General features: G+C 40.7%; 4 protein-coding genes, 1 long non-coding RNA gene and 1 pseudogene across 9 annotated transcripts; 3 read left to right on the top strand and 3 right to left on the bottom strand.

The window, feature by feature from the left end:
* Positions 1–273: 273 nt before the first annotated feature.
* LOC111789026 (trimethyltridecatetraene synthase pseudogene) lies at positions 274–2,215 on the bottom strand (annotated as a pseudogene).
* Positions 2,216–3,229: 1,014 nt separating this feature from the next.
* LOC111792295 (uncharacterized) lies at positions 3,230–5,471 on the top strand. Its single transcript, XR_015419790.1, has 4 exons — positions 3,230–3,502; positions 3,582–3,663; positions 4,224–4,302; positions 5,276–5,471. It is a non-coding gene; the product is annotated as an uncharacterized LOC111792295 (long non-coding RNA).
* Positions 5,472–6,358: 887 nt separating this feature from the next.
* On the bottom strand, positions 6,359–8,560 carry LOC111788362 (trimethyltridecatetraene synthase). Its single transcript, XM_087121067.1, has 2 exons — positions 7,539–8,560; positions 6,359–7,045 (listed from the first exon to the last, which is right to left on the bottom strand). Exons 1-2 carry the CDS (start codon positions 8,445–8,447, stop codon positions 6,431–6,433), a joined length of 1,524 nt encoding a protein of 507 aa, XP_086977193.1. The 5' UTR covers positions 8,448–8,560; the 3' UTR covers positions 6,359–6,430.
* Positions 8,561–8,962: 402 nt separating this feature from the next.
* On the top strand, positions 8,963–12,495 carry LOC111788360 (putative GTP diphosphokinase RSH2, chloroplastic). Of its 4 annotated transcripts, none has more exons than XM_023668673.2 (7): positions 8,963–9,118; positions 9,476–10,265; positions 10,369–10,554; positions 10,754–11,214; positions 11,328–11,486; positions 11,557–11,899; positions 12,006–12,495. In XM_023668673.2, exons 2-7 carry the CDS (start codon positions 9,507–9,509, stop codon positions 12,297–12,299), a joined length of 2,202 nt encoding a protein of 733 aa, XP_023524441.2. In that variant the 5' UTR covers positions 8,963–9,118; positions 9,476–9,506; the 3' UTR covers positions 12,300–12,495. The 4 variants fall into 4 exon arrangements, with proteins under 4 accessions (XP_023524441.2, XP_023524444.2, XP_023524443.2 ...); XM_023668676.2 differs by having other exon boundaries at positions 9,010–9,118; positions 9,373–10,265; XM_023668675.2 differs by having other exon boundaries at positions 9,011–9,118; positions 9,335–10,265.
* Positions 12,496–14,858: 2,363 nt separating this feature from the next.
* On the top strand, positions 14,859–17,025 carry LOC111788937 (growth-regulating factor 1). 2 transcript variants are annotated; one of them, XM_023669523.2, is made up of 4 exons: positions 14,859–15,554; positions 15,652–16,138; positions 16,281–16,627; positions 16,770–17,025. In XM_023669523.2, exons 1-4 carry the CDS (start codon positions 15,371–15,373, stop codon positions 16,775–16,777), a joined length of 1,026 nt encoding a protein of 341 aa, XP_023525291.2. In that variant the 5' UTR covers positions 14,859–15,370; the 3' UTR covers positions 16,778–17,025. The 2 variants fall into 2 exon arrangements, with proteins under 2 accessions (XP_023525291.2, XP_023525289.2); XM_023669521.2 differs by having other exon boundaries at positions 14,867–15,554; positions 16,281–17,025.
* Positions 17,026–19,497: 2,472 nt separating this feature from the next.
* On the bottom strand, positions 19,498–21,387 carry LOC111787506 (uncharacterized). The gene has a single exon (XM_023667489.2). The coding sequence runs from the start codon at positions 20,598–20,600 to the stop codon at positions 19,992–19,994; it is 609 nt and encodes a 202-aa protein (XP_023523257.2). The 5' UTR covers positions 20,601–21,387; the 3' UTR covers positions 19,498–19,991.
* Between the last annotated feature and the right edge of the window lie 1,961 nt (positions 21,388–23,348).

Raw genomic sequence — 23,348 nt, 5'->3', positions numbered from 1 at the left:
ACTTTATTTTGAATTAGCTATGGTAAACAAATGATTTAATTTTCAAATTATATACAGTAATTACTTGATTATTTAATTACTTAAATTTGAAATTATTTAATGTCACTTTCGTTTTGAACTATGGTATATTATAATAATATAAATATAATTTATTTTTCTTTCTATTTTAGTCATTCAATATGACCTATAGAATATATTTTTTTTGTGTAAAGTTAAATCAAATTTAAAAAGTTATAAAATAAATATATTTATATATGAAGTTAAGTATAATTCAATTATAATATAATTTATATTGTGGACTTAAAAGTGAATAGTAAAATAAAATACTTATTTAAAATTTAAAACATGAATATTAAGTGTTTATGAAAGCTACATATCCACGGAGAATATATTTATTTGAAACAGTAGAGATGGGGAGGAAGTCGAGGGTGGGCTACTGCCTGGAGAGGAAATTTCTTGGGAGTTGAAAGACCAAACACTTCTTCCAAGTTCAAGTCTTCCTTCTCCATCTCCCCAGCCAACTTCCAACAGAACCCATGCAATAGATTGGCAAGACTCGAGTGTATAACCTTGAGGCCAAGACTGTATCCAGGGCACATCCTTCTCCCGGACCCAAATGGCAACAGCTCGAAGTCCTGCCCTTTCACCTCCACGCTGCTTCCCATGAACCTCTCCGGGTCAAAAGCATGTGCGTTTTTCCACACCTCCGAGTCCCTCCCAATCGTCCACACGTTCACAAGCACCCTCGTCCCTTTCACTATGTCATACCCTGCAATCCGACAGTCCTCCCGACACATTCTCGGCACTAGCATTGGCGCTACAGGGTGCAGCCTCATCGTCTCTTTCGCAATTGCGTTTATGTAAGGCAAATTGACAATGTCCTTCTCCTCCACCCATCTTCCCCTCCCGATCACTCTATCAAGCTCCTCCCTTGCCTTGCCGAAGATCTCTGGGTTTTTCAAGAGCTCCGACATTGCCCACTCCACTGTCACTGCCGAGCTCTCTGTTCCACCTGCTATAAGATCCTGCGTAAATGCCTTCACTCCATGCCTTTCAAGCTTCACTTCAAGATTGGGATCATCAGCCAATTGCAACAAAACATCCACCATATCCTTCGCCACATAACCCTCAACTCCTTTTCTTCTTTCATTATGTTCATCCAGCACATGCTCAAGAAATCTGTCGAATTTCTTGCTCAGTGCCTTCATTCTCTTCACGTACCCCTGCAAATCCAAGAAATCAATCCATGGTATCGAATCCCCAATGTTGAGCACGCCACTCAGCAAGAACAGCTCGTCCAACATTTTCTTGAACTCATCTGGACTAACAATCCCATTTTCTGACTCCTCTGTGTACTTCTTCCCCAACACCATTCGACTTATCACGTTCAAACTCAGAGTAGACAAGTAGTCTTTGAGTTGGATTCCTTCGCCGCAAGATTTGTATATTTCTTTAATCAAACCCTTCATTTCTTCCCTACGAATATACTCATAGGAATCGAGTCTTCTCGCACTGAAAAGCTCCAACAAACACATCTTCCGAGCTTGACGCCAATAAGGGCCATATTGAGACCAAGTGATGTCGGAGTAGTTATAGGTGGTGTACTTTCCAGCGGCGGTTTTGGGGCGGGACACGAAGTTAAGATCATGGGTTTTGAGGAAAATCTTAGCCATCTCGACGGAGGAGCCAACAACCACAGGGAATGAGCCGAAACGAAGCTGCATGATGGGGCCGTATTTCTTGGAGAGTTGGTGAATGGACTGGTGCGGCAGAGAACCAATCAAGTGGAGATTTCCGATGAAGGGCCAAGGCTTGGGTCCCGGCGGTGGATTGAGATTTGGACGGCGGAGGCGGCGGGAGAGGAGGAGGATGGCGAGAGTGGCCATCCATGCTGCTGCGTAAAAAACCCAAGAAGGAATTTGAATGTCCATGGCGATTAGAAACAGAGAAGGAAGTGTAGATGAGGGAGAGATGTTTGGCGATGATGGTGGAAGGCAGTGATGTTGGAAAGGCTATAAATAGGCATGGAAACTGGGTAGAAAAGAAGTAGGGATGTGTGTAAATTGTTGAGTAGTTGCATGTAAATGGAAACCTAACTAATTAATTTCTATGAACTTTCAGCTGAAATTCTTGTGAAACACGACCACTCGACATGGATTTGCAGTAATTTCCATCGGACATTGTCGGGTTGGTAGGCACTTGCAAATTTCAATTGAAAGAAAGTCCAATTCAACATAATGATATTATCCCATTAATTTCTTGGAACTCGCAGCTTAAAATCCTATGAACCACAAAACAGAGAGGACAAACCCAGGGGCCATGTCAGTGTGAAACTAGTCGGGTGGTTACGGTACCATAATTTCTCAGAAATTGTCACAACCAAAAGTAATGGTGGACCATATAGTGAAAATTTCCATGAATTGCAAGTACTAATATTTTTCTATTTTTCTAGTACTTTATTGGCCGTTGCACTTCCATACCCAATTCCTCAAAACAATAAATATATATATAAGAAAAACTAAATTTGTGAGATTTAATACCATGTATGATGGAGTAGAATTTAGCTTTTGAATGAGAGAAGAGTGTTCATATACCATTCAATTAAATTAGTGTTTTCCACCCCTCCTTTTAGAGTTAGGGTAAAAGATGGTTGAATTAGGGTTCAGCCAACATCGCATGAGCCAAGGAGACAATGGGCATAAGACTAACACGGGGTCAACCATGGACTTGCCCAAGTCCCTTTTCTTCTTTTGCTTGTTGGCTCAATTTCCATTTCCATCTATTTTAGATTTTTTTTTTTTTTTTTTTTTTTTTTTTTTTTTTGTTAAAATACCATTACTAGTCCAATAAGAGGGTTATATTAATGTTAAAAAAATGGTTTAAGAAATAAATTTACGAAAATGATTGACCTATTTTAATAAATAAGTTGAAAATTTTTAGAAATAAATTACCTAACTCATCCTTTCAAGAAATTCAAAGCAATACAAAATAATAGTTTTAGGGAGTGTTTTTGTAAATCTCATAGAGTTTTGTTCAACATTCCTCTCGTATTTTTTACTTGTTATATGATTCATTTTCATTAACTTAACACAAATATTATATTTTGGACACACCTTTTGTAATACCCGAAGAAAGAAGAAAAAGAAGAAAAAAATATAGGAAAAGTTGAGAGGGGCAAATAGGTAAATTTGCCCCTCCAACCACCTAAGGGGTCCAAACCAAACCCCATCCATAATCGTGCAAAAGAGATAGTGAGAGAAAGGGGTAGAGAGAACCTAGAGAGAGGAGAAAGGATAGTGAGAGAAAGGGGTAGAGAGAACCTAGAGAGAGGAGAAAGGATGAACCGCCGGAAGACTCACCGAAAACTACCGTCGGAGTCTATTCCAGTGAAGATCATGATGCAAGGAGGTGAAGATCATGCAAAGAGACTTTCTTGGAAGGGAAAAGAGAATGTGGGTGGCCGGAGTCCCATTTTTCATCAAGAAGTCGGAAAACCCGCAAGGTAAGGATCTTGAACGTTTTCTCAGATCTACAGTTTTCCTTTGTGAATCAATATCTGAAATCTTGATATATTCATCTAGGAACAACTCTACGCATGATCTGTGAAGAAGTTTGGTCGAGACCTCAACCCGAAGGCGGAGATCCGAGAGTCGTCCAAGAACGGTGAGCGAAATTCCGACCTTCTTAACTCGTCCGGTAGTTAATCGAAAATTACGAAAAAAAAATACGAGGACGTAGCCAGTAACATGATCTAAAACTTGGTTGAAGGAATCATGTCGATCCGATCTACGGATCGAAAGATATGAAAATCGGAAAAGAAGGTTGTGTTTCGGTTTTCAGAGGGCAGAGAAGAAAGAAGAAAAAAAAAAGAAAAAAAAAAGAAGGGAGTCGGCCGGCGAGCGGCGGACGGTGGCGACAGGCGCCGGACACGCGTCGACCATCGGCTAGAGCAACGCAGCTCCAGCGAGGCGTCGACACGTGTCGCCTGCAAGCCGAGCCGAACCGCGACGCGAGCCGAGCCGACTGGACCGGCCGACCCGCGACTACGCGGAGGCGGGCGCGCGTGCAGCCTGCGACTGGCGCCTTCCCGCGCGCGTGGCCACGCACTCCCAGCGTGCTGCTGGCGCGTGAGCGCGCGTGGAATGGCCAATTTGGCCCGGTTGTTTTCTGTTTTCCCGATTTTTGTCCCGGTTCCAGTTCTAATACTGTTTTTACGTGAATAGGGACTTAATTTAGAGAAATCAGTATTTTTGGACACCTCACGGGCAAAGAAACGCTAGCGAAAGGGCACGCGTCAACCAGGTAAGTCACCACCCGGTATTTAGGAAGAAATACTTGTAGGGTTCGCTTGGATTGTATGTATGCATGTTAGTAATTTTGCCTTAAATTAGCTCTCCATGAATGAGATTAATTAGATGGATTGTTATGAGTGTTGCTTGTATGCCTTAAGCTTCCGTTGTACGTATGCATGCGTTTAATTTATGTTAGAATTGTGTATGCCGGGTTTCGGGTGCTTGATGGACGAATTCGCCCCATTGAGCGCGAACTTCGTGCTCTGGGTGCTTGATGGAGGTCATCGCCCCGTTGAGCCGGTATGCCTAGTTTGCATGAATTACATACTATGATGTTAGAAGAAGATTGCATGCACCCTCTGTTAATTGCTAGGGCCCATTTCTATGATAGGATTAGGGAATTTCTGTTAGGAGCGATATGCCGCTCTAGACAGACTTAATTTTTCCCTAGAAACTTAGTGGTTTACCACGGCATGAAAGTACCTAGGAGGGTTCATAGATTGCTAGCGTGAGAACGGTATCTATAGTTTCGTGGGAGGACCAAGGGTCCCTGATCAGTCCTTACTGCTCTTAGCCATTTCGCATTGGGAAATGTGTCCCCACGTCGTACAGCCCATTAGCTGCATGGGAACGGGTTGGGTCGCGCCCCCCATAGGAGGACTATATGGGCGTAGGGATATTCAGCACACCCCTAGGCTAGATACCATGTAGTCCTAGATAGCCATGTAGAGGTAGCGCCTCATAGAGAGATACCGACCATATCAGCTTGGCATAAGGAACCTCTAGGTGACTAATGAAAGGACGATGAACCGGTGAAACCCAAGGGGCAAGCCCCAAGAGACTAAGGTTAGAACCTGATGTTCTAGAACCGAATTAGGAAACCACGGGAGTTCTGTTAAATTAAGATGCGAAGAGAGCCTATAAGTAGGTGGCTTACTGAGTATAATTTTTATACTCATCCCGTTCTCCTTCATTTTTCTCAGGTGTTCACTGGCTGCTGGTCGAGGTAGAGGAACGTTTGAGAGCTGTACAGTCATAGAGGGGGTCGTTCCGGAGCGTCAGTCCCTTTTCGGTCTTTTAGACTTTTGTATTTCATTTTATATTTGCAATTTCTTTTGTAATAATTAACAAACAAAATTTCTCTCTTTTGTTTTAATTCAAAGTATATATTTTTTTTAATCTTTTTACTTTGGTTTTCTTTCTTTTTTTATTTTCCTTTTGTTTGTTTTCGATTTCGTATTTTTGGTCACGATTCGATTTTTCGAAGCCTCGAAAATCGGGTCGTGATACCTTTCTTCCCAACTCAAGTGCTTTTATGTCAACTTTTTTTCCAAGGAACATTTCTTCGTTATAACACCCATATAGATGACTTGATTTAAAAACGTTCTCTTTCTTTGAATTTTATAAACAAACAGATGGTAAAGGATTATCAAGAAGCCTCTAAATAGTAATTTTTTCATTTTCAGTTTAAATAGTAATTTTCCACCTTGTTTGAGATGGATCCCGGCAAGACTTTAGTATTTAAATGGACATCTCTAAATGTATGAACAAAATAGATATGGTGAGAAACAACGGACACTTACGAGAATATTATTTGAGAGTTGACTGTGAATACAAATATATAGGTAGCCATACCAAATATATTAGTTGGTTCTCTGTGATAAAAGCACAATTTTTTAAATTAAAAATAAAATAAAATAAAATAGTCCAAAATATCGCCCTCCGAAGCACATGCGTATCAATCTGTCAGTAGTCTATTATTGACAGATTTCAGTACTAGACGAATGCTTAAAATTCTCGTCTTTGTAAGCTCAGTACTAGACGAATGCTTAAAATTCTCGTCTTTGTAAGCTCAGTACTAGACGAATGCTTAAAATTCTCGTCTTTGTAAGCTCAGTACTAGACGAATGCTTAAAATTCTCGTCTTTGTAAGCTCAGTACTAGACGAATGCTTAAAATTCTCGTCTTTGTAAGCTCAGTACTAGACGAATGCTTAAAATTCTCGTCTTTGTAAGCTCAGTACTAGACGAATGCTTAAAATTCTCGTCTTTGTAAGCTCACTGCAATAAACTTCAAACCAAATTATTATAACATAACATTCAAATTCATATTTGAAATTACACCACCAACTCAGTCCATCAGACAGAGTAAAGATGAGGCGGAAGGCGAGGTTGTGCAATAGCCAGGAGTGGAAATTTCTTGGGAGTTGTGAGGCCAAACACTTCCTCCATGTTCAAATCTCCACCCAATTCCCACGTAAATCCATGCACCAGATTGGCTAGAGTCGACATCACAACCTTTAGACCAAGACTATACCCAGGGCACATCCTCCTTCCAGACCCAAACGGTAGAAGCTCGAAGTCCTGCCCTTTCACGTCTATGTCCTTCCCCACGAACCTCTCTGGATTAAACTCATCTGGGTTCTCCCACACTGTAGGGTCTCTCCCAATGGTCCACACATTCACGAACACCCTCGTGCCTTTGGGTATGTCGTAGCCTGCAATTTGGCAGTCCTTATTACTCAATCTGGGCACCAACATTGGTACCACAGGATGCAGCCTCATCGTCTCTTTTGCTATCGCATCCATGTATTCCAAATTCACAATGTCTTTCTCTTCTACCCATCTCTCCCTTCCAATCACTCTGTCAAGCTCTTCTGTTGCCTTCTCTAAAATCTCTGGCTTTTTCAAAAGCTCTGACATTGCCCATTCCACTGTCACTGTTGAGGTATCAGTTGCACCTGCTATAAGATCCTGAAAGTACTTCAAAGTAAGTTTGAGTGCGATGGATTTGACCACGATCCAAAATATATTGAAATGGAGGGAAACAAAGAAATGGTTAACCATGTAGCTTTTCAATTCTATTGGTGTTGTCTTCAAAAAAAAAAAAACACAGAGTAAAAAGTCCTTTCCTTTTTTACCGGTTATGGGTGAGGAGGGATTCGAACCCCCACAACTCTGTGGTTCGTAGCCACGTGCTCTAATCCTTGAGCTACAGGCCCCAACCCCATCTCCATTAGATCTGTTTTCAGGGTACCCCTAAAAAGGGAACCTTTCTTCTCCCCACCCATTATTAAGAAAATGTTAAAGCACGGGTAAGTTGAAAGAATCCCTAATAATCTTCCAACATTAAATTTGGTCCACAATTTGACAATCACTAACCATTGCATAACTAATATAGTTGCTCTATCAACTAACCATTCTCTTATAGTTACCCCATAAATACTTATTCATTAACAGAAATCACCTGAGTTAATGCCTTGACTCCATGCCTTCCAAGTTTGACTTCAAGATTAGGATCGTCATCTAATTGCAACAAAACATCCACCATATCTTGTGCCACATAATCCTCCACTCCCTTCCTCCTTTCATTATGCTGATCCAACACATGTTCAAGAAACCTATCAAATTTCTTACTTATTGCCTTCATCCTCTTCACATACCCCTGCACATCCAAGAACTCAATCCAGGGTATTAAATCCCCAATGTTTAGCACACCACTCAGCAAGAACAACTCATCCATCATTTCCATGAACTCGCCTGGACTAACGATGCCATTCTCCGACTCGTCCGTGTACTTCTTCCCCAGCACCATCCGACTAATAACATTCAAACTCAGAGTAAACAAGTACAATTTAAGCTTAATGGGGTTTCCAGAAGAATTGTATATTTGTTTAAGCAGCCCATTCCTTTCTTCCCTTCGGATGTACTCGTAAGAATCAAGTCGCTTGGCACTGAAAAGCTCCAACAACCATATCTTCCGAGCCTGACGCCAGTAAGGCCCATACTGAGACCAAGTTATGTTGGAATAATTATAAGTCATGTATTTTCCAACCGCGGTTTTGGGGCGGTACACGAAGTTAAGATCATGGGTTTTGAGGAAAAGCTTAGCCATCTGGACGGAGGAGCCAACAACCACAGGGAATGAGCCGAAACGAAGCTGCATGATGGGGCCGTATTTCTTGGAGAGTTGGTGAATGGATTGGTGCGGCAGAGAACCCATCAAGTGGAGATTTCCGATGACGGGCCAAGGCTTGGGTCCCGGCGGGAGATTTGGGCGGCGGAGGCGGCGGGAGAGGAGGAGGAGGAGGAGGAGGAGGATGGCGAGAGTGGGCATCCCTGCTGCTGCGTGAGAAAGCCACGAAGAAACATCCATTGGGGGCGATTTGATGATGGTGGTGAGGCAATGGAAGGGGTATTAGTAAGCATGGATATCCCAATTGTGTGAATAAATTGAGTGGCTGCAACTTAAAAACTTAAAGCATAGTGAGAAAATGTGAGGAAGAATTTAAAAACTTAAAACAAAAATAACGTGGTGGGTGGGATGTCCCGTCACTGAGACTGCATCATCTACTAACAATGACGCCTCACCCGACTCTTCTTATTCTCATCGGCCTACAACACCACTCTTCTTATTCTCATCGAACCCTCCGTAAATAATTCCCATTTTATTCTTACCCCACTACAATAATTATTTTTAAAACAATTTATTAAAATAATCAACTATCACTTACATAAGAGACTTATCTGCTTTTTGTAATTAACGATATTTATTATCTAATAAAGTTTTGAAATTTATTACATATTTTTTTTTAAAGTTTAAGACTTCCTTATAATTTATTTAACATTTTTTTGAACTCATTTAACAATATTAACTACAATATAGTTGGAGTTCTTTATAGAAAGATCAAAAGGGGTAACATGGTACTTTCATGTTTTCGATTTCCAGGACGCCAAGCAATTTTGAGAGCTCAGAGATTGCTCGGAAATCACAGAACCAATTCTCTCCTGCTGCTGCTGCTGCTGCTGCTCACTTTCTTGTCCATGGTATGTACTTTCTCCTCAATTAGGGTTCTTATGGATTCCTATCATAGATTTCTTCAATTTCATCTTTTCCTCTTCCTTTTTCCCTTCAATTTTAATGAATTTGAAACTACTGTACTGCGATTTCATATTCTCCCCTACTTCCTCTTGGTTTGTGATTTGATTGAAATTTGGTTCTGTTGCCTTCTTTTCTGACGTTTTCTGCTGAGTTTGCGTCAGTTTTATGCTTTCTGCCACGTTCCTTTCATTGCGTACAGAGAAAGCTTGGCGTATCTCACATCCTTTGAAAAGGGAAGAATTCGCCTGCTCTGCTTTACCATTGCTTGTTTTTCTTACCGCAAATTTTGTTGGTTCCTTCAGATAATTGGTGGGATTTCGAGTGAAAAACACCATGGCTGTGCCAACTATTGCTCTGTACACCAGTTCACCCAGTACTATCTGCTCCTCACCGCACCCTTGCCAGTTGAATTCTCATGCATCATATGATTTAGAATTTACTTCTCGGTCCTCCTCGTTGGCGTCTACCACAGCGACTTCATCCCCAAAACCGGTAGTAGGCGGGTTGTCAAGTCTATTCTCATCAACTGCACCAAGGCACTCATTGTTGTCGTCGAGCATTTCAAGTGGTGGAGACGAATTAGGTTCTTTTAGGCATGATAAAGGAGAGGAACTTAAAGAATTAAGCTCCTCGTTTCGTTATTCCCCAAGTAAATTCATTGGCTCATTCTTTAATCGGGATCAGAGCCCGGTATCGGTGTTCCAAGGTCCAGTTTCCTGTGGTTGTTGTGGGGTTGGGTCGGCAGCAAGAACCCCTCCATTGCGGACTGTATGGGAAAGGAGTGGGGAAGCAAGTTTTCATGGTCGAGGAAGTACTAACAGGCTGTTCAATGGGTTTGTGAGAAATGCATTGGGATCATGTGTGGACTATGATTCGCCGAGATTGGAGGTACCTAGTGATGTGTTAGATGTGGGTTCATCTACTTTGTTTGGAGATGAATTGACTTTCCATATGGAGGACAATATTACGGAAGGTAAATCTGAATCATATGCGAAGGATTTGCTTGTAAGTGCACAATCAAAGCACAAAATCTTTTGTGATGAGTCTGTGATCAAGGCTTTTTTTGAGGCCGAGAAAGCACATAGAGGACAGGTAATGCTGCTGCCTTTCAATATTGACAGTGTTGTTATTGCCTTGAGTACTGATGATATTCATTAAGAAATACCCCTTTTTGGTGTTTTTCATTTTTCCTTAGACGCGTTTAAGTGGTGATCCGTACCTGGAACATTGTGTGGAAACAGCAGTGATGCTTGTACTTGTTGGTGCTAATTCCACAGTAGTTGCCGCAGGGCTTTTGCACGACACACTTGATGATTCGTTTGTGAGTCATGACTACATATTGGGGACATTTGGAGCTGAGGTTGCTGATTTAGTTGAAGGGGTAAGATACTAAGCCGCACACACTTTCTTTGTCATTGGAATATTGTGAACCTAATGCATGACGGCAAGGCTTGTTCTATTTTCTTGTGAGGAAGAAAATTGCAAATCTCTCGCTCATGCTATAAGTCTTTTATTGAATGACGAGGAATGAGTTCCTAATCTCTCGCTCTTTGTGTTATTTTTCCTAAATTTTGTTTTAGGTGTCTAAGCTGAGTCATTTAAGCAAGCTTGCTAGAGAACATGATATGGCCGATCGAATGGTTGAGGCAGACCGCTTGCACACCATGTTCCTTGCTATGGCTGATGCAAGGGCTGTCCTCATTAAATTAGCAGACCGTCTGCACAATATGATAACTTTAGATGCATTGCCTCTGATCAAGCAGCATAGGTTTGCAAAGGAGACCATGGAGATCTTCGTTCCTTTAGCTAATCGCCTCGGAATCTACAGTTGGAAGGAGCAGCTAGAAAACCTCTGTTTTAAGCATTTAAACTTGGAACAGCACAATGATTTGTCCTCCAAACTGATGGGATTGTATGATGAAGAAATTATACATTCTGCAATTGGAAAAATAGAGCGAGCTCTCAAGGATAAGGGAACCTCTTACCATGCTGTAACTGGACGGCACAAAAGTGTCTACAGCTTACACCGAAAAATGTTGAAGTATGCGTTCGGCCTTCCATTTCTCTTTTATTCTCTTCATTTCAGCAGTGTATTATTTTCTGGCTGTCTTGTTCAGAATGGTGATTTTAGGTAAATTTGAATTTGTTTTGTAGGAAGAATTTGACCATGAACGAAATCCATGATATTCATGGATTGAGACTCATTGTTGAAAATGAAGAGGATTGCTATCAAGCATTGAAAATCGTTCATCAGTTATGGCCGGAAGTACAGGGAAAGCTGAAGGACTACATAAGTAAACCAAAGTTGAACGGGTATTTCTAAAGCAGTATCAGGTGCTTTATACTCTATATTTCTCCTCATATATCATTTGATGGTAAACAGGTATCAATCTATACACACAGTAGTAAGGGGTGAAGGTGACGTCCCACTTGAGGTTCAAATTCGAACCAAGGAGATGCATTTGCAAGCTGAATTTGGGTTTGCTGCTCATTGGAGGTACAAGGAGCGTGATTCTAAGCACTCTTCATTTGTGCTTCAGATGGTGGAATGGGCTAGATGGGTTCTCACTTGGCATTGTGAAACTATGACCAAAGATCGATCTTCAATCAATTCTGTAAAATCATCCTGCAAGTTCCCTTTTCACTCTTCTGACTGCTCCTACTCTTACAAACCTCACTGCTTCCAGGATGGGCCGTTGTTTGTCATTATGATTGAAAACGAAAAGGTCCATGCTTATTGCCCTACTTGTTTCTGTTAAGTTTGTTATCTATCTCTGGTGCGAGAGTGCAGCTTTTAACAATTGGAAAAGGCTTTGTTTTTGTTATATCCAGATGTCGGTCCAGGAATTCCCAGCGAATGCAACGATGATAGATCTCTTAGAAAGAGCAGGGAGAGGAAGCACAAGATGGGCTCACTATAGGTTCCCAGTAAAGGAAGAGTTGAGACCTAGACTGAACCAGGAGCCTGTGAGCGACCCCAAGTGCAAGCTGAAGATGGGCGACGTGGTGGAATTGACCCCACCGATACCTGATACGTCGTTGATCGAGTACCGGGAAGAAATCCAGCGAATGTATGAGAGAGGCTTCACCGTAGCAACTCCGCAGCCTGCCTGTTGGATGAGCTAACAGTGGCTTCGTTGCCCGTTTTCTATGCTTGCACTATAAATATCATGCTTCTATTATGGATCAGATTCTCTTGTAGCTTCTATTATGGATCAGATTCTCTTGTAGATAAATATAAATATTTGTACATGTCTGCTATTTGAGATTCAATGTAAACGGGTTTCAAACTGTTAATATATACATATACTTTAGCTTGCTACTCTCTGTAATAATTTCTAGCCTTGGTTATGTTTTATAATTGAAGTGTCCTTTTAAAGGTAAGTAATCATAACCAGTTCATTTCACTAACGCATATTTTCCAATCCTTGCCAATATAGCAAGTCCCGGTGAGGGCTGCCAATTCTAAGAACCCATGAAGGATTCTGCAACGCAGACATGGATAAGCAAGAGGAAGATATTTTAATGGCAATTACAAGCCCCAAAAGAACCAACGGAAGAACAAACCCAGAGCTCCAAATATGATGTCAGAATTCCCTTTCAGGCTCTACCCCAATGTCTTCTCCTTCTTTTCCTCTCATTTCTCATTTTCCCATATCCCATTTCTTCTACATCTCATCCGTTCTCTCGCCATTTCAATACTCAAAACAGCAGGGGTGGAGCTCTACTTCAGGCTCTGCAACTTGTCGCCATGCAGCATTTGGATTGGCAATGACACCAAAATGCAATTTTGGACGTCCAAAAAGCACAAACCCAAAAAAGCCTTGTTTTGTTCGCTCCGGTGGGAACTCCAAATGGCAATTCTTTTTACAAGTTAGAGACCTGTCCAAATGCTTCAACAATGTCCATTTATATATTTATATTTCGACTTTTTGGTTGAAGAGATAAAGAGATGAAGAGATTGGGTATGGTCAGGCATACGAAGTGGGAATCAACCATGGCGTACTGTATGGCTGAGATTTATGAGGAAGTGATGAAGGTGGTGATTGTGAGATGTGGAATACGTAGTAGAGATGATCAAAACGCAGCTTAAGAAGATGGGAAGGGATGCAGTGGACCAATCTTGTATCACAGAGAGACATCACAAGATTTGAAAATTCTGATGAATTTGTCTGTGATACCAATCTGGACCATATTGAAAAGGTTCTCAAAGTTACAATATTAAGAAATCATCTAATGTCACATGTCTAAAATTTGAACAAGGATTTAAAATTTGGACGACCCACCTCAACATCTCTTGCAGAGGTTTAGATGAAAACAGACAGATTTGCATCAGCTTTGTCTTTCTCTTTCCCATTGTGTTGGGTTTGCTTTTAGAATCATTCAAAAGCAGTGAATGGAGGTTGGAAATTGCAGGCATTTGGGGCACAAATCAAAGCTGCAGATTTTGAAGGACATTGGACATGCATGCTGTCAACAACATTGATTCATTTATACATTCTTTTTCTCTCCTAATTCAACTTGTTGCCATAAAGGTTGCTGCTTCTTTTATGAGCTTTTTTTGCTTTCGTTTTCAAACCCATATATCTAAAATCTTTATCATTTCATCAAACCAATACGGACTAACATGTTGTGGGAAGCAAATGTCTTTGGGGGTAGAAAGTAAGATAGAGAGTTACATTATTCATAATTGAAAAAGAAGCAAAGTGTATCTGATTTGCAAAGATTGCAGCAAAAGGAAAAGAGAGACAACTTCTAAAACAAGCGAACTTTAATCTCTTTATGAAGCCAAGCCAAGCCAAACCAAACCAAACCCCACTTGAGAGAAAGAAAAGAAAAGAAAAGAAAAGAACAGAAAAGGGAGTCGGTCAGGTCACTGAGTCAGTTCTGAAGCATCTTGGGGCTAGGGGTTGAGCCTCAGTCTGCAGGGGAAAATGGAGTTCAAAAGGATGTATGAGAGAGTGACTGATACGGAAAGAAGCGTGAGGACCAAAGCAAAACTGTAAATGAGGAAATTGTGGGGGTTAATGAGTGGAAAGTTGAGTTGGTTGGGAAGCACAATAAAGAACAACAAGGACAACGAGAGCAGCGAGAGAGAGAGAAAGAGAAAGAAGGGCATGTGTCTTGGCGCAGAGACCTCAGATGGGGTGAACAGTTTTAGCACCTCACAATGCACATCATCCCTGACAAAACACACACACACACACACTGTCTTAAAGAGAGAACCAAAGAGCTTTGAATTGGAAGCAAACAAATTGGAACCTCCCACTCACCAATACTATCTTACTTGGTTTCTTTTTTAATATCTTCACATAACTTTACTGTTTATCATCCCCTGCCTTTTCACCCATTTCTCTCCTTTCCAGTAACAAAAAGACTTACAATAAAACCATATGTGTTAGGTCATTAATGAAGTGTAGTGCCCTGTCCATCATGGAAGTCTTCAACTTGCATTGACCTGTTGAATAGAGAAGGATTTATTATGACTCCACAAAGGGAAGGGTAAACTTTTAGTCATTTTTTAGGTATAAAGAATCTGAGGGGGAAAAGGAAAGGCAAAAATAGGGAAGTTAGTGTCATAAAGGGGTGGAGGGAGGGGGTTTGGGTAGATCCTTCAGCCTCCCGGGCGTTCAATAGGAGGATGACAGCTGCTGATGATTTTGTTTGTATTGAAAAAGGAGTTTGTGGAGGTACATCACACCTCATTGTGTTCAGCAGTTTTGCAAAATCTGATGGCACTGTTTTCAAGGAATGTGATGTGTAGAGAGCAAAATGAAGGGTGTGTCTATGATATTTTGTTTCCTTTTCTCTTTCTTATATCCATTTGTATATCAATTTCTGCAACCAAATCAGAGACAAAAGAAGCAATGAAGGCAGAGGCAGAACCCAACAGAGGAGTAGTCATATAAACTGCAGACTGCAACTGAGAGAGAGAGAGAGAGAGAGAGAGAGAGAGAGAGAGAGAGAACGAGAAAGAGAAAGAGAGATATAGGGTATCAGTAAGGCATCATTTGACAGGAACAAGCTTTTGCGACCTATGGATTTTGCAGAAATACCCATTCAAAAGCTTGCTGCCCCCAACAACATACCCTCCTCCTCTCTGCCTTTCATCACTTTCAACCTTGCTCCTTTTTAAACATTTTTCTTCCTTTCTCTCTCATTTTTCCTTTCTTTTTTTGGTTCTACTTTCAAGAATAATGAATTCAGGTCCAAAGCCCTGCATCTCTCCTTTCACACCAACTCAATGGCAAGAACTAGAACACCAAGCTCTCATATTCAAATACATGGTTTCAGGAGTACCTATCCCCCCTGATCTAATCTTCTCTGTGAAAAGAAGCTTGGATTCCTCCATTTCTGCAAGACTCTTCCCTCACCAACCCAGTAAGTAGCCGCCATTCCGTCCCATTTTTATCTCTTCAGATGCAAGCGGGTTACTAACTCTGATGTTTTATTTTATTTTATTTTATTTTATTTGCAGTTGGGTGGGGATGCTTTGAGATGGGTTTTGGCAGAAAAGCAGATCCTGAACCAGGAAGGTGCAGAAGAACAGATGGGAAAAAATGGAGATGCTCAAAAGAAGCTTATCCAGACTCCAAATACTGCGAGAGGCACATGCACAGAGGCAGAAACCGTTCAAGAAAGCCTGTGGAAATCTCTTCAACGCCACCAGCTCAAACGCCACCGCCTTTAATCCTCACTTCAACCCGGAGCCTCTCTGCTTCCTCCCCAACCTCCTCTTCCTATTCTCTCTCTACACTTTCCTCTTCTTCTTCTCTGACATGTGAAACTCAGTCCTATCACCAAGCTCCTGCTCCTGCTGCTTATCAGGAATCCTCCATTCATCCATATTTGTATCCTCAATCATCATCCTCCAGACCTCCATGTTCTGATTTCTCTCCAAACAGTACAAACCCTCAACTCTTTTTGTACTCAGGGACTCATCCTCAAGCTGACAAAGACTACAGGTTCGGTGTTCAAAACTGTTTTCCTTGATGGGTTATTTTTCTTTTCATGGACTTTGATGATTAATATTATAAAATATGTTTGATATAAAGTATTAATTAATATAACATATGCTTAAAGTTTATTGGGTCGTGTGTTAAATAGGGATATTAATGGTCCAAGAGAGAGTGTGGGCGTGCAGGCGTTCTTTCCCTCAGTTGCAGACTCTGCAAGAAGCATAGGTGAGGTTTATAGTCAGCCAATAGGGATGGATTCTTACAAAGGATTCTCCCATGCTGTTTCCAACAGCCACCAAATTTACAGTTCGAAACAGGCGAGGCAACAACAAGAGCAACACTGCTTTGTTTTGGGCACAGATTTTAATAAATCAACAAGATCAGCTAAAACAGAGGAAGAAGATGATGCAGAAACCCAGAAGCCACTACTCCACTTCTTTGAGGACTGCCCACCAAAAAACTCAGATTCCTGGCTTGATTTAGCCACAAATTCAAGTATACAAAGTGGAAATTTTATTGGGTTATGAGTACTTTTGCTGCTCTGCTTGCTTCTTGTGCCGTAATCTGATAGTATCCTTCTCACTTCACCTCCCTCCCTCTCTCTCTCTCTCTTCTCTTTCTCTGTCTCTCTGTGCAGATGGTTAAAGTGCCAAATAAGGAGTTTTGGGGTTATGGCCAAAAGAGTACTTGTTAGTGAGTGAAGTGCCTGCTTTTCTTCTTAGTTTGCGGTCAGGGAAGCTTTTCTTTTGCTAAAGTTTTGAATGTAAAACTGCAGGATTCTCAAGAGAGATTTTCTGTCCTTCGCTTTTCTTCGATATTTCTTTTTTCCACTTGCTGTCTCTTTCTGTAAGAAACATGTTTCAAAGTATGCGAACTTGCTTGTTTGAATGGAAGCACTATGACAATTTTCTCCCTAAACAAACAGAAAATTTGCTTTCCTTGTCTTGACTAATAGGCTGTTTATAGAGTACTCTGAATAACAGCCTATCGTACTTAATTAAGCAAAAACTTGATATTTAACTCTCAGCTGAGCATGACATGCTTTTGGTTGGTATAACTAATGATTTCAATCTCTACGTTTATGAATCATTAAAGTTGTTCTATAACAAAAGTCCAAAAAAGGCTTTAAGCAGTCCTGAACCCACATCAAAACATAAAGATTAGCCGTTGTTTTCCAATGATAGAATCAAAGAACACTATGGCCAAGAATTCAAAGCCCATTCTAAAGAACAAAAATTAGTTCAAGATTCACTGATATCTGAGGTAAAACAGAGTACGAGTCGTCAAAGGGACAGAGAAAGGCAACACACAGTACATGTTTGGATTGGACATTACTTGAATGAATCCATCCAAGCTTCACCGGCAGCCAAAGGTAACACTATTGATGCTGGCGGTTTTCTTTTCTGTTCCAGGGTATCAATCAATTTCACAGATTCAGTTCCTCACAATCTCAGCTTGGATGGGTAAATTTCAACCGCATCTTTCATGAAACAAGGGGGAGAGTATAGAGTTTGAAAAATGAAAAAATGATTGAGAGTTGCCAAACTCTGTAGAATAAAAGAGATGAGAATCGAACGAGGATGTGTTTAGGGGGGAGAAGGTGCATGGAAAAGGATCTTGCAGCTTCACTGTTGATTGCAGAAGGATTGACAGTTCCTTCTGCATTTTTCAGCTCTGTCCAACCTCCAAAACACCCCTCCTAATCTCTTCTCTCTCTTTAATTTGAAATTTGCAGCTCCTACACTCCCCAAAATTTTCTATTTTAAGGCTGGCCAGACAAATCTTCAATTCTATCATTTTGCTATCATATCGGTTTTCACCCATCTAATGATTTCTAATGTAGATTATAATATTCCATTAACTTGTCTAAATGTATAGATAGTTCGTTAATACTAGCTACTCAAACAACTTAGCTCAAGAAGTCAAAACCTCAAATCTCTCCCATCCAAGTGTTGTTAGAATCGAAAAAGGAATCCATGTTTCTAAGCAGATCAGGACAAACAATATATGCAGAAGAAAAAAATGAGTTATTTTCTTTTTCTCCTTTTTTCAGTTGGGTATGATGAACTGATTGTTTAGAATCAGTGTTCTCGATTCTATTGTAACCATAGGCTTGTCACAAGTGCACAGTGACATTGAACTTTACAAGTCATCCCCCACGAATCTCTTTAAAATAGATGAGAAAAGAGATATAGGAAAGTGTGTTCAATACAACTCACAAACAACCACATATTCCTTGAAAAAGTCAAAACTATTTGTCATAATGTCATTGGTGCAGGAACGATGAGCATGCATCCTCTTTATTGTCTTTTTGTTGTTCAACAAGAGTAAGAATTCAAACACATCAAGTAACCATTTGTATACCTCAGATCTCATGGACTTTTGAAGTTCGAAGATGCAAAAAAAAAAAAAAAAAAAAAAAAAAAGTGCAAAAATGATGACATTTCAATAAGCTTTTGAACTATTTAGTTAAGACGTTGAGTTGATAAGATTTTTGAAGGCCAAAGCAAACAGACCTTAAGAAACTGACCAGAAATGAGCTTTCCCTGCTCAGAATCATAACTGAAGTTAATGGGTTAAAATTTGTGCAGAATAATCATAGAAGAGGGAGTTGGCTAAAATAATGTCAAGAGATAAGGCATTCAGACCTTAGCAGTCTTCAATTTGACCTTGATGTTAAAACACTAATAACTAACCATTTTCAAACGCCTCTATCTTAACACAGTAAGTGCTCCAAGGGGACAAAAAAAGAACTACACGAAATGACTCCCAATAATAAAGAACAAGACCAAGACCAAAACATAACTACAAAAAGGCCTGGCAAGCCACACCCACAAGGAAACATTAAACCTAACCACCTCCTCTTCAACTCTAAACCCAATCTCTTGAATATCAAAACACGAAGATGCACACAAGCTAGCTCCAACACTCCTTGAATATCGAAACCGAAAAAAAGAGGGTCTGCCTGACTCGAGCTCAAGACTAGAACCATACTAGAATAAGGTGCAACGAAATCAATCTTTTTACTTTCTTAGAGTAATCTAATCAAAGACTTCAGAGAAAATAATTCTGTCCTATCCTACAGAGTTTTTGCATGGAAACATATGTAGAAAAAGATTCAATGGTCTCCCTGATGCGTTAACATAGGTCTAGAATGAACCCAACTACTGTTCAGATCTAAGGCAGTTCGCTGATTCTAAACCCGTAGACCTTATATATAATCAATAACTAGATAGTCGGGAATTGCATCTCATAATAGATTCGTAAACACCCTTTTCACCAAAATCAGCAGTATCAGTGATAAACAAAATTGTTACACTACAATCAACATTACACGCTCAAGCAAGGAGAAAGTAGAGGGTGAGTGTATAATTAGTTTGTGATATTAAACAAACACAATCTTTTACAGCCATAAGGAACAGTGGTTAGCAGAAAAAGAATTCAACAACAGGTATGTATATCAAGCGGTTTCTTCTGAATTAACAAACTGTATAATCAGCATTGGACAAAAGAATGAACAAGAATTCAAAAATCACAAGAAGAAAAAACTCAATCAATCATCATATCATGTACCCATTTTTACACAACACCTGAGGAGACCCTAAGAGAAGATGCTTGCCCCTCATTATCCGCCTGCTGCCTCCTCTGTTTCATTTTCTTTTCTGCAGCATCTCAAGAACATGTTTTGTGCATCTTCCCAACCCCAAAGTCAAGAAAATTTACCTAATTGTTGCCTTTTTTTTTTTTTTTTTTTTTAGCAGTGATTCAATTCAGTTAGCTCGATGGCCTTGATATCCTCAACCATACTCCTAAAGTCCTTGCCTCTGATGTAAGACGAAGGAAACGGATGCCAATTTATTCAAGAAAAACCATCGTACCGGTCCTTGAATCTTAGGAGCTGCCGTCTCTTGAATACCAAAAATCCCACCACGCAGATTTGAAGTACTGCCGCAATACCAACAAAGAATAGCCCTACTTTCTTCCCCATATTGAGACTTCTCTTCGACCCTTCAATATTGTGGGAGTTGTTATTCCGACTCACTTCGGGTGGTTTTTTATTCGCGTCGGAGGATGCAGGAATAGGAGGCGGCGGCGGCGGAGTAGAACGATGCTGGAGACTCGGCAGAGAAGGCGGTGGGGGAAATATTGGCGGAGGTGGAGATGAAGATGCAGGCGGTGGAGGCGGGACGAAGTTTGGGGGTGGAGGCGGGACGAAGTTTGGGGGTGGAGGCGGGACGGAGTTTGGGGAGGGGGGCGGTGGTGATAGCGGTGGTGATTGCGGTGGTGATAGCGGTGGTGGTGGTGGTGGTGGCGGTGGCGGAGATGGAGGTGGTGGAGATGGAGGAGGCGGAGGCGGCGAGGAAGAGGAAATGGCTCCATCTCGAGCCTGAGACTCAACAAGAAGCGATAAAATACTGAAAGCAAACCCCGAAATGACGAAGATCAACGTAGAGAATGGGCGTTCCATTGCATTGAACAGCAATGAATCAAAGAAAAGCAGGATTGAAATTAAAATTTCCAGACCTCCCTCGCATCTGGGGCTTTACCCGAAACTCCTCAAATTCAAAACAACGCCCAAATTTGTCCGTGATTGGGCAAAAGGGTTAGGTTTCCAACCGCTAAAATTGGCGTTGGAAGCCTGGGAACCCAAAAATCGTGAACACCCACCAAGATTGGGAGGCAGATTGGAGGGGCACTAGGGTTTGAGAGAAAATGAGAAGAGCGATGGAAATCAGGATATACGTACCCCAAAATCGGCATCCATAAGAACATGAAATGGATCCCCCAAAGGAAAATCTGCAGACGGAAGGATTAAGGAAGGGAGAAAATCATCTGCAGATGGCCATTGGGAAGGCCTGGAATCTGGGGGGTTCCTGAAGGGGTGGGGGATTGAAGAGAGGGGGAAAAGGAGAGCATAAGAAGGGGGAATTGGTGGTTGAGAGTGGAGAGAGAGAAGGAAAAGGAGGTGATCAAGTCCAACGTGGGATTGACTGAGTCACAGTGGTGTGTTTCTTTTGTTCTTCGTCCGATCTGTGTGTGTGTGTGTGTGTGTGGGTGTGTGTGTGTGTGTGTGGGTGTGTGTGTGTGTGTGTGTGTGTGTGTGTGTCTCTCTCTGTCTCTCTCTCTCTGTCTCTCTCTCTCTGTCTCTCTCTCTCTGTCTCTCTCTCTCTCTCTCTCTCTCTCTCTCTCTCTCTCTCTCTCTCTCTCTCTCTCTCTCTCTCTCTCTCTCTCTCTCTCTCTCTCTCTCTGTGTCTCACCTTGTGAGGGGGAGGGGGAGGGGGAGGGGGAGGGGGAGGGAGAGAGAAAAAAGGAGGCATGGGGTTGAAGGCGGGGAAGAGAGAGCTTACGCGGACTTCAAACAGTCGAACCTATTTTAGGGGGACCCCGATTCAGTCATTCATTCGTTGGTTCGTTGGCTCATTCATTCATATGATTCATGGAGTGATTGATTAGGGTTCCTAAGAATCTGTTTCCTTTCCAGCCTGTTTTTAGGAGACACAACATCAAATCCCTTCTTAACTCTCTGTTCCATATTCATTATCTATATATCACATTTACATTTTATTACCAAAACTTTTCTTTTTCCTTTTTTAATCCTTTCCATCCAGACTCAAACTTCCTAACTTCATTCCATTATTCAATACTCACATCTCACCCATATCGTCTCACCACTTAATTAATTAATTAATCATAATAAATCTACTTATAATTATTTCTAATAATCCTATTAATCCAAAGTGTTTCCTTTTAAATTCAACAACTAAATGGACATTTATTTATATTATTTGTAAATAATGAGGAATAGAAGAGATAAAAGAGGGTACTGGGCTGTTGGAGAAAACGGCCCAACGTCTGAAGCGTTGAGTGGGCTTCATGCTACTACGAACCCAGAGGCCCAATAAAAAGATTTAAAGGGCCACAACATTTAAGGTTAAATTTAATAATAGTAAATAAATAAATAGGGTTTTTTATTTGGGTTTTTATTATTTGGGTTTTTATTATTTGGGTTTTTATTATTTGGGTTTTTATTATTTGGGTTTTTATTTGGGTTTTTATTATTTGGGTTTTTATTTGGGTTTTTATTTGGGTTTTGAAGGGAAGTAAAAGAAAGAGGAAAGTAAAAGCATCAACTTCCTTTCCTTTCCTTTCCTTTCCTTTGGATCTGTCTCTCCAATCCCAACATCCCTTCTCTCTCCACCAAATTACCAAAATGCCACTCCTCTCTTTTTTCGTTCTTGTTTCCTTACATACGACAACACCAAACCCAGAGAAAAATAAGAGAACGGGTGGGTTTTGATTCTTTTGTTTTGTAATGGAGACTTTAGGGTTTAGAGGGTACCTTTTGATGCTCTTCTCTTTACCCATTTTCACAAACATCCACGCTCTAAACAAGAATCACAACCGGGAATGGGAAGGGTACAGAGGTAAATTCCTTTTTTTTCTCTTGTGATTTGTTCCCATTTTGCCCCGAATCTATCTTTAAATTTCCCAACCCTACCACTGCTTCGTACGTATATATTCTCTGGGAGCCAGAGAAAGAGCATGCACCCTCCTCTGCATTGCTTTGCTTTTAGTTCACACACTTCGCTGTGTTCACGTTTGTGTTATTTTGTGGGGGAGAGCGTGAGTGGACGCTCCATGAAGGCGCGTACAGGAAAATCCTAAATAAATAAATAAATAAAACGAGGCAGAGGGCACGCAATTTAAGGCACCTCGTTATCACCAGTGCTGAAACGCATTTGCCTCTCTCTCTCCCAATAGTCAAACTGGGTACCCTAACCCCTGCCCTTCCCTGCCCTGCCCTGCCCTTCCCTGCCCTGCCCCGCCCTTCCCCTACTCACTCCTTCAATCCTTCAACATTCAATAATAATAACTAAATAAATAAATAAATAATAATAATAATTTACTATTGTTGGGATTTTTAACTTATACGTTAAAAAACATTAAATTTATTTATATACCGTACCGATATTAACTATAAAACATGTTAGCTTACTTGATTGATTAAAGTATTTATTTTTTATTTTATATAGAGGAAAAAAAAAAAAAAAAAAAAAACCGCTTCCTTAAATTATATTTGGCATTGCCTGAAATGTTGGAAGGGGAAAAAGAATCAAAATCCAACATTTTCAAACCTTAAACTAATTATATTAAAACTAACCCTATTCCGACCATCTATCACCTTCATTACCTTTCTAACCTACAAATTAACCCT

The sequence above is a fragment of the Cucurbita pepo genome, chromosome 2 (genome assembly GCF_057944985.1).
Source record: "Cucurbita pepo subsp. pepo isolate OVF chromosome 2, ASM5794498v1, whole genome shotgun sequence".
NCBI lineage: Eukaryota > Viridiplantae > Streptophyta > Magnoliopsida > Cucurbitales > Cucurbitaceae > Cucurbita > Cucurbita pepo.
The sequence above is the reverse complement of the archived record's forward strand: the minus strand, read 5'-3'. Positions and strand labels throughout refer to the sequence as shown.

Excerpts from the sequence above, each read along its gene's own strand:
- LOC111788937 (XM_023669521.2), top strand. The coding sequence starts at position 15,371 with ATGAATTCAGGTCCAAAGCCCTGCATCTCTCCTTTCACACCAACTCAA. Across the intron at positions 15,555-15,651 it reads ACTCTTCCCTCACCAACCCA|TTGGGTGGGGATGCTTTGAG; the intron begins GTAAGTAGCCGC and ends TTTTATTTGCAG. Across the intron at positions 16,139-16,280 it reads CAAGCTGACAAAGACTACAG|GGATATTAATGGTCCAAGAG; the intron begins GTTCGGTGTTCA and ends TGTGTTAAATAG.
- LOC111787506 (XM_023667489.2), bottom strand. The coding sequence starts at position 20,600 with ATGGAACGCCCATTCTCTACGTTGATCTTCGTCATTTCGGGGTTTGCT.
- LOC111788360 (XM_023668673.2), top strand. The coding sequence starts at position 9,507 with ATGGCTGTGCCAACTATTGCTCTGTACACCAGTTCACCCAGTACTATC. Across the intron at positions 10,266-10,368 it reads AGAAAGCACATAGAGGACAG|ACGCGTTTAAGTGGTGATCC; the intron begins GTAATGCTGCTG and ends ATTTTTCCTTAG. Across the intron at positions 11,900-12,005 it reads TTATGATTGAAAACGAAAAG|ATGTCGGTCCAGGAATTCCC; the intron begins GTCCATGCTTAT and ends TGTTATATCCAG.
- LOC111788362 (XM_087121067.1), bottom strand. The coding sequence starts at position 8,447 with ATGGATGTTTCTTCGTGGCTTTCTCACGCAGCAGCAGGGATGCCCACT. Across the intron at positions 7,046-7,538 it reads GAGTCAAGGCATTAACTCAG|GATCTTATAGCAGGTGCAAC; the intron begins GTGATTTCTGTT and ends AAGTACTTTCAG.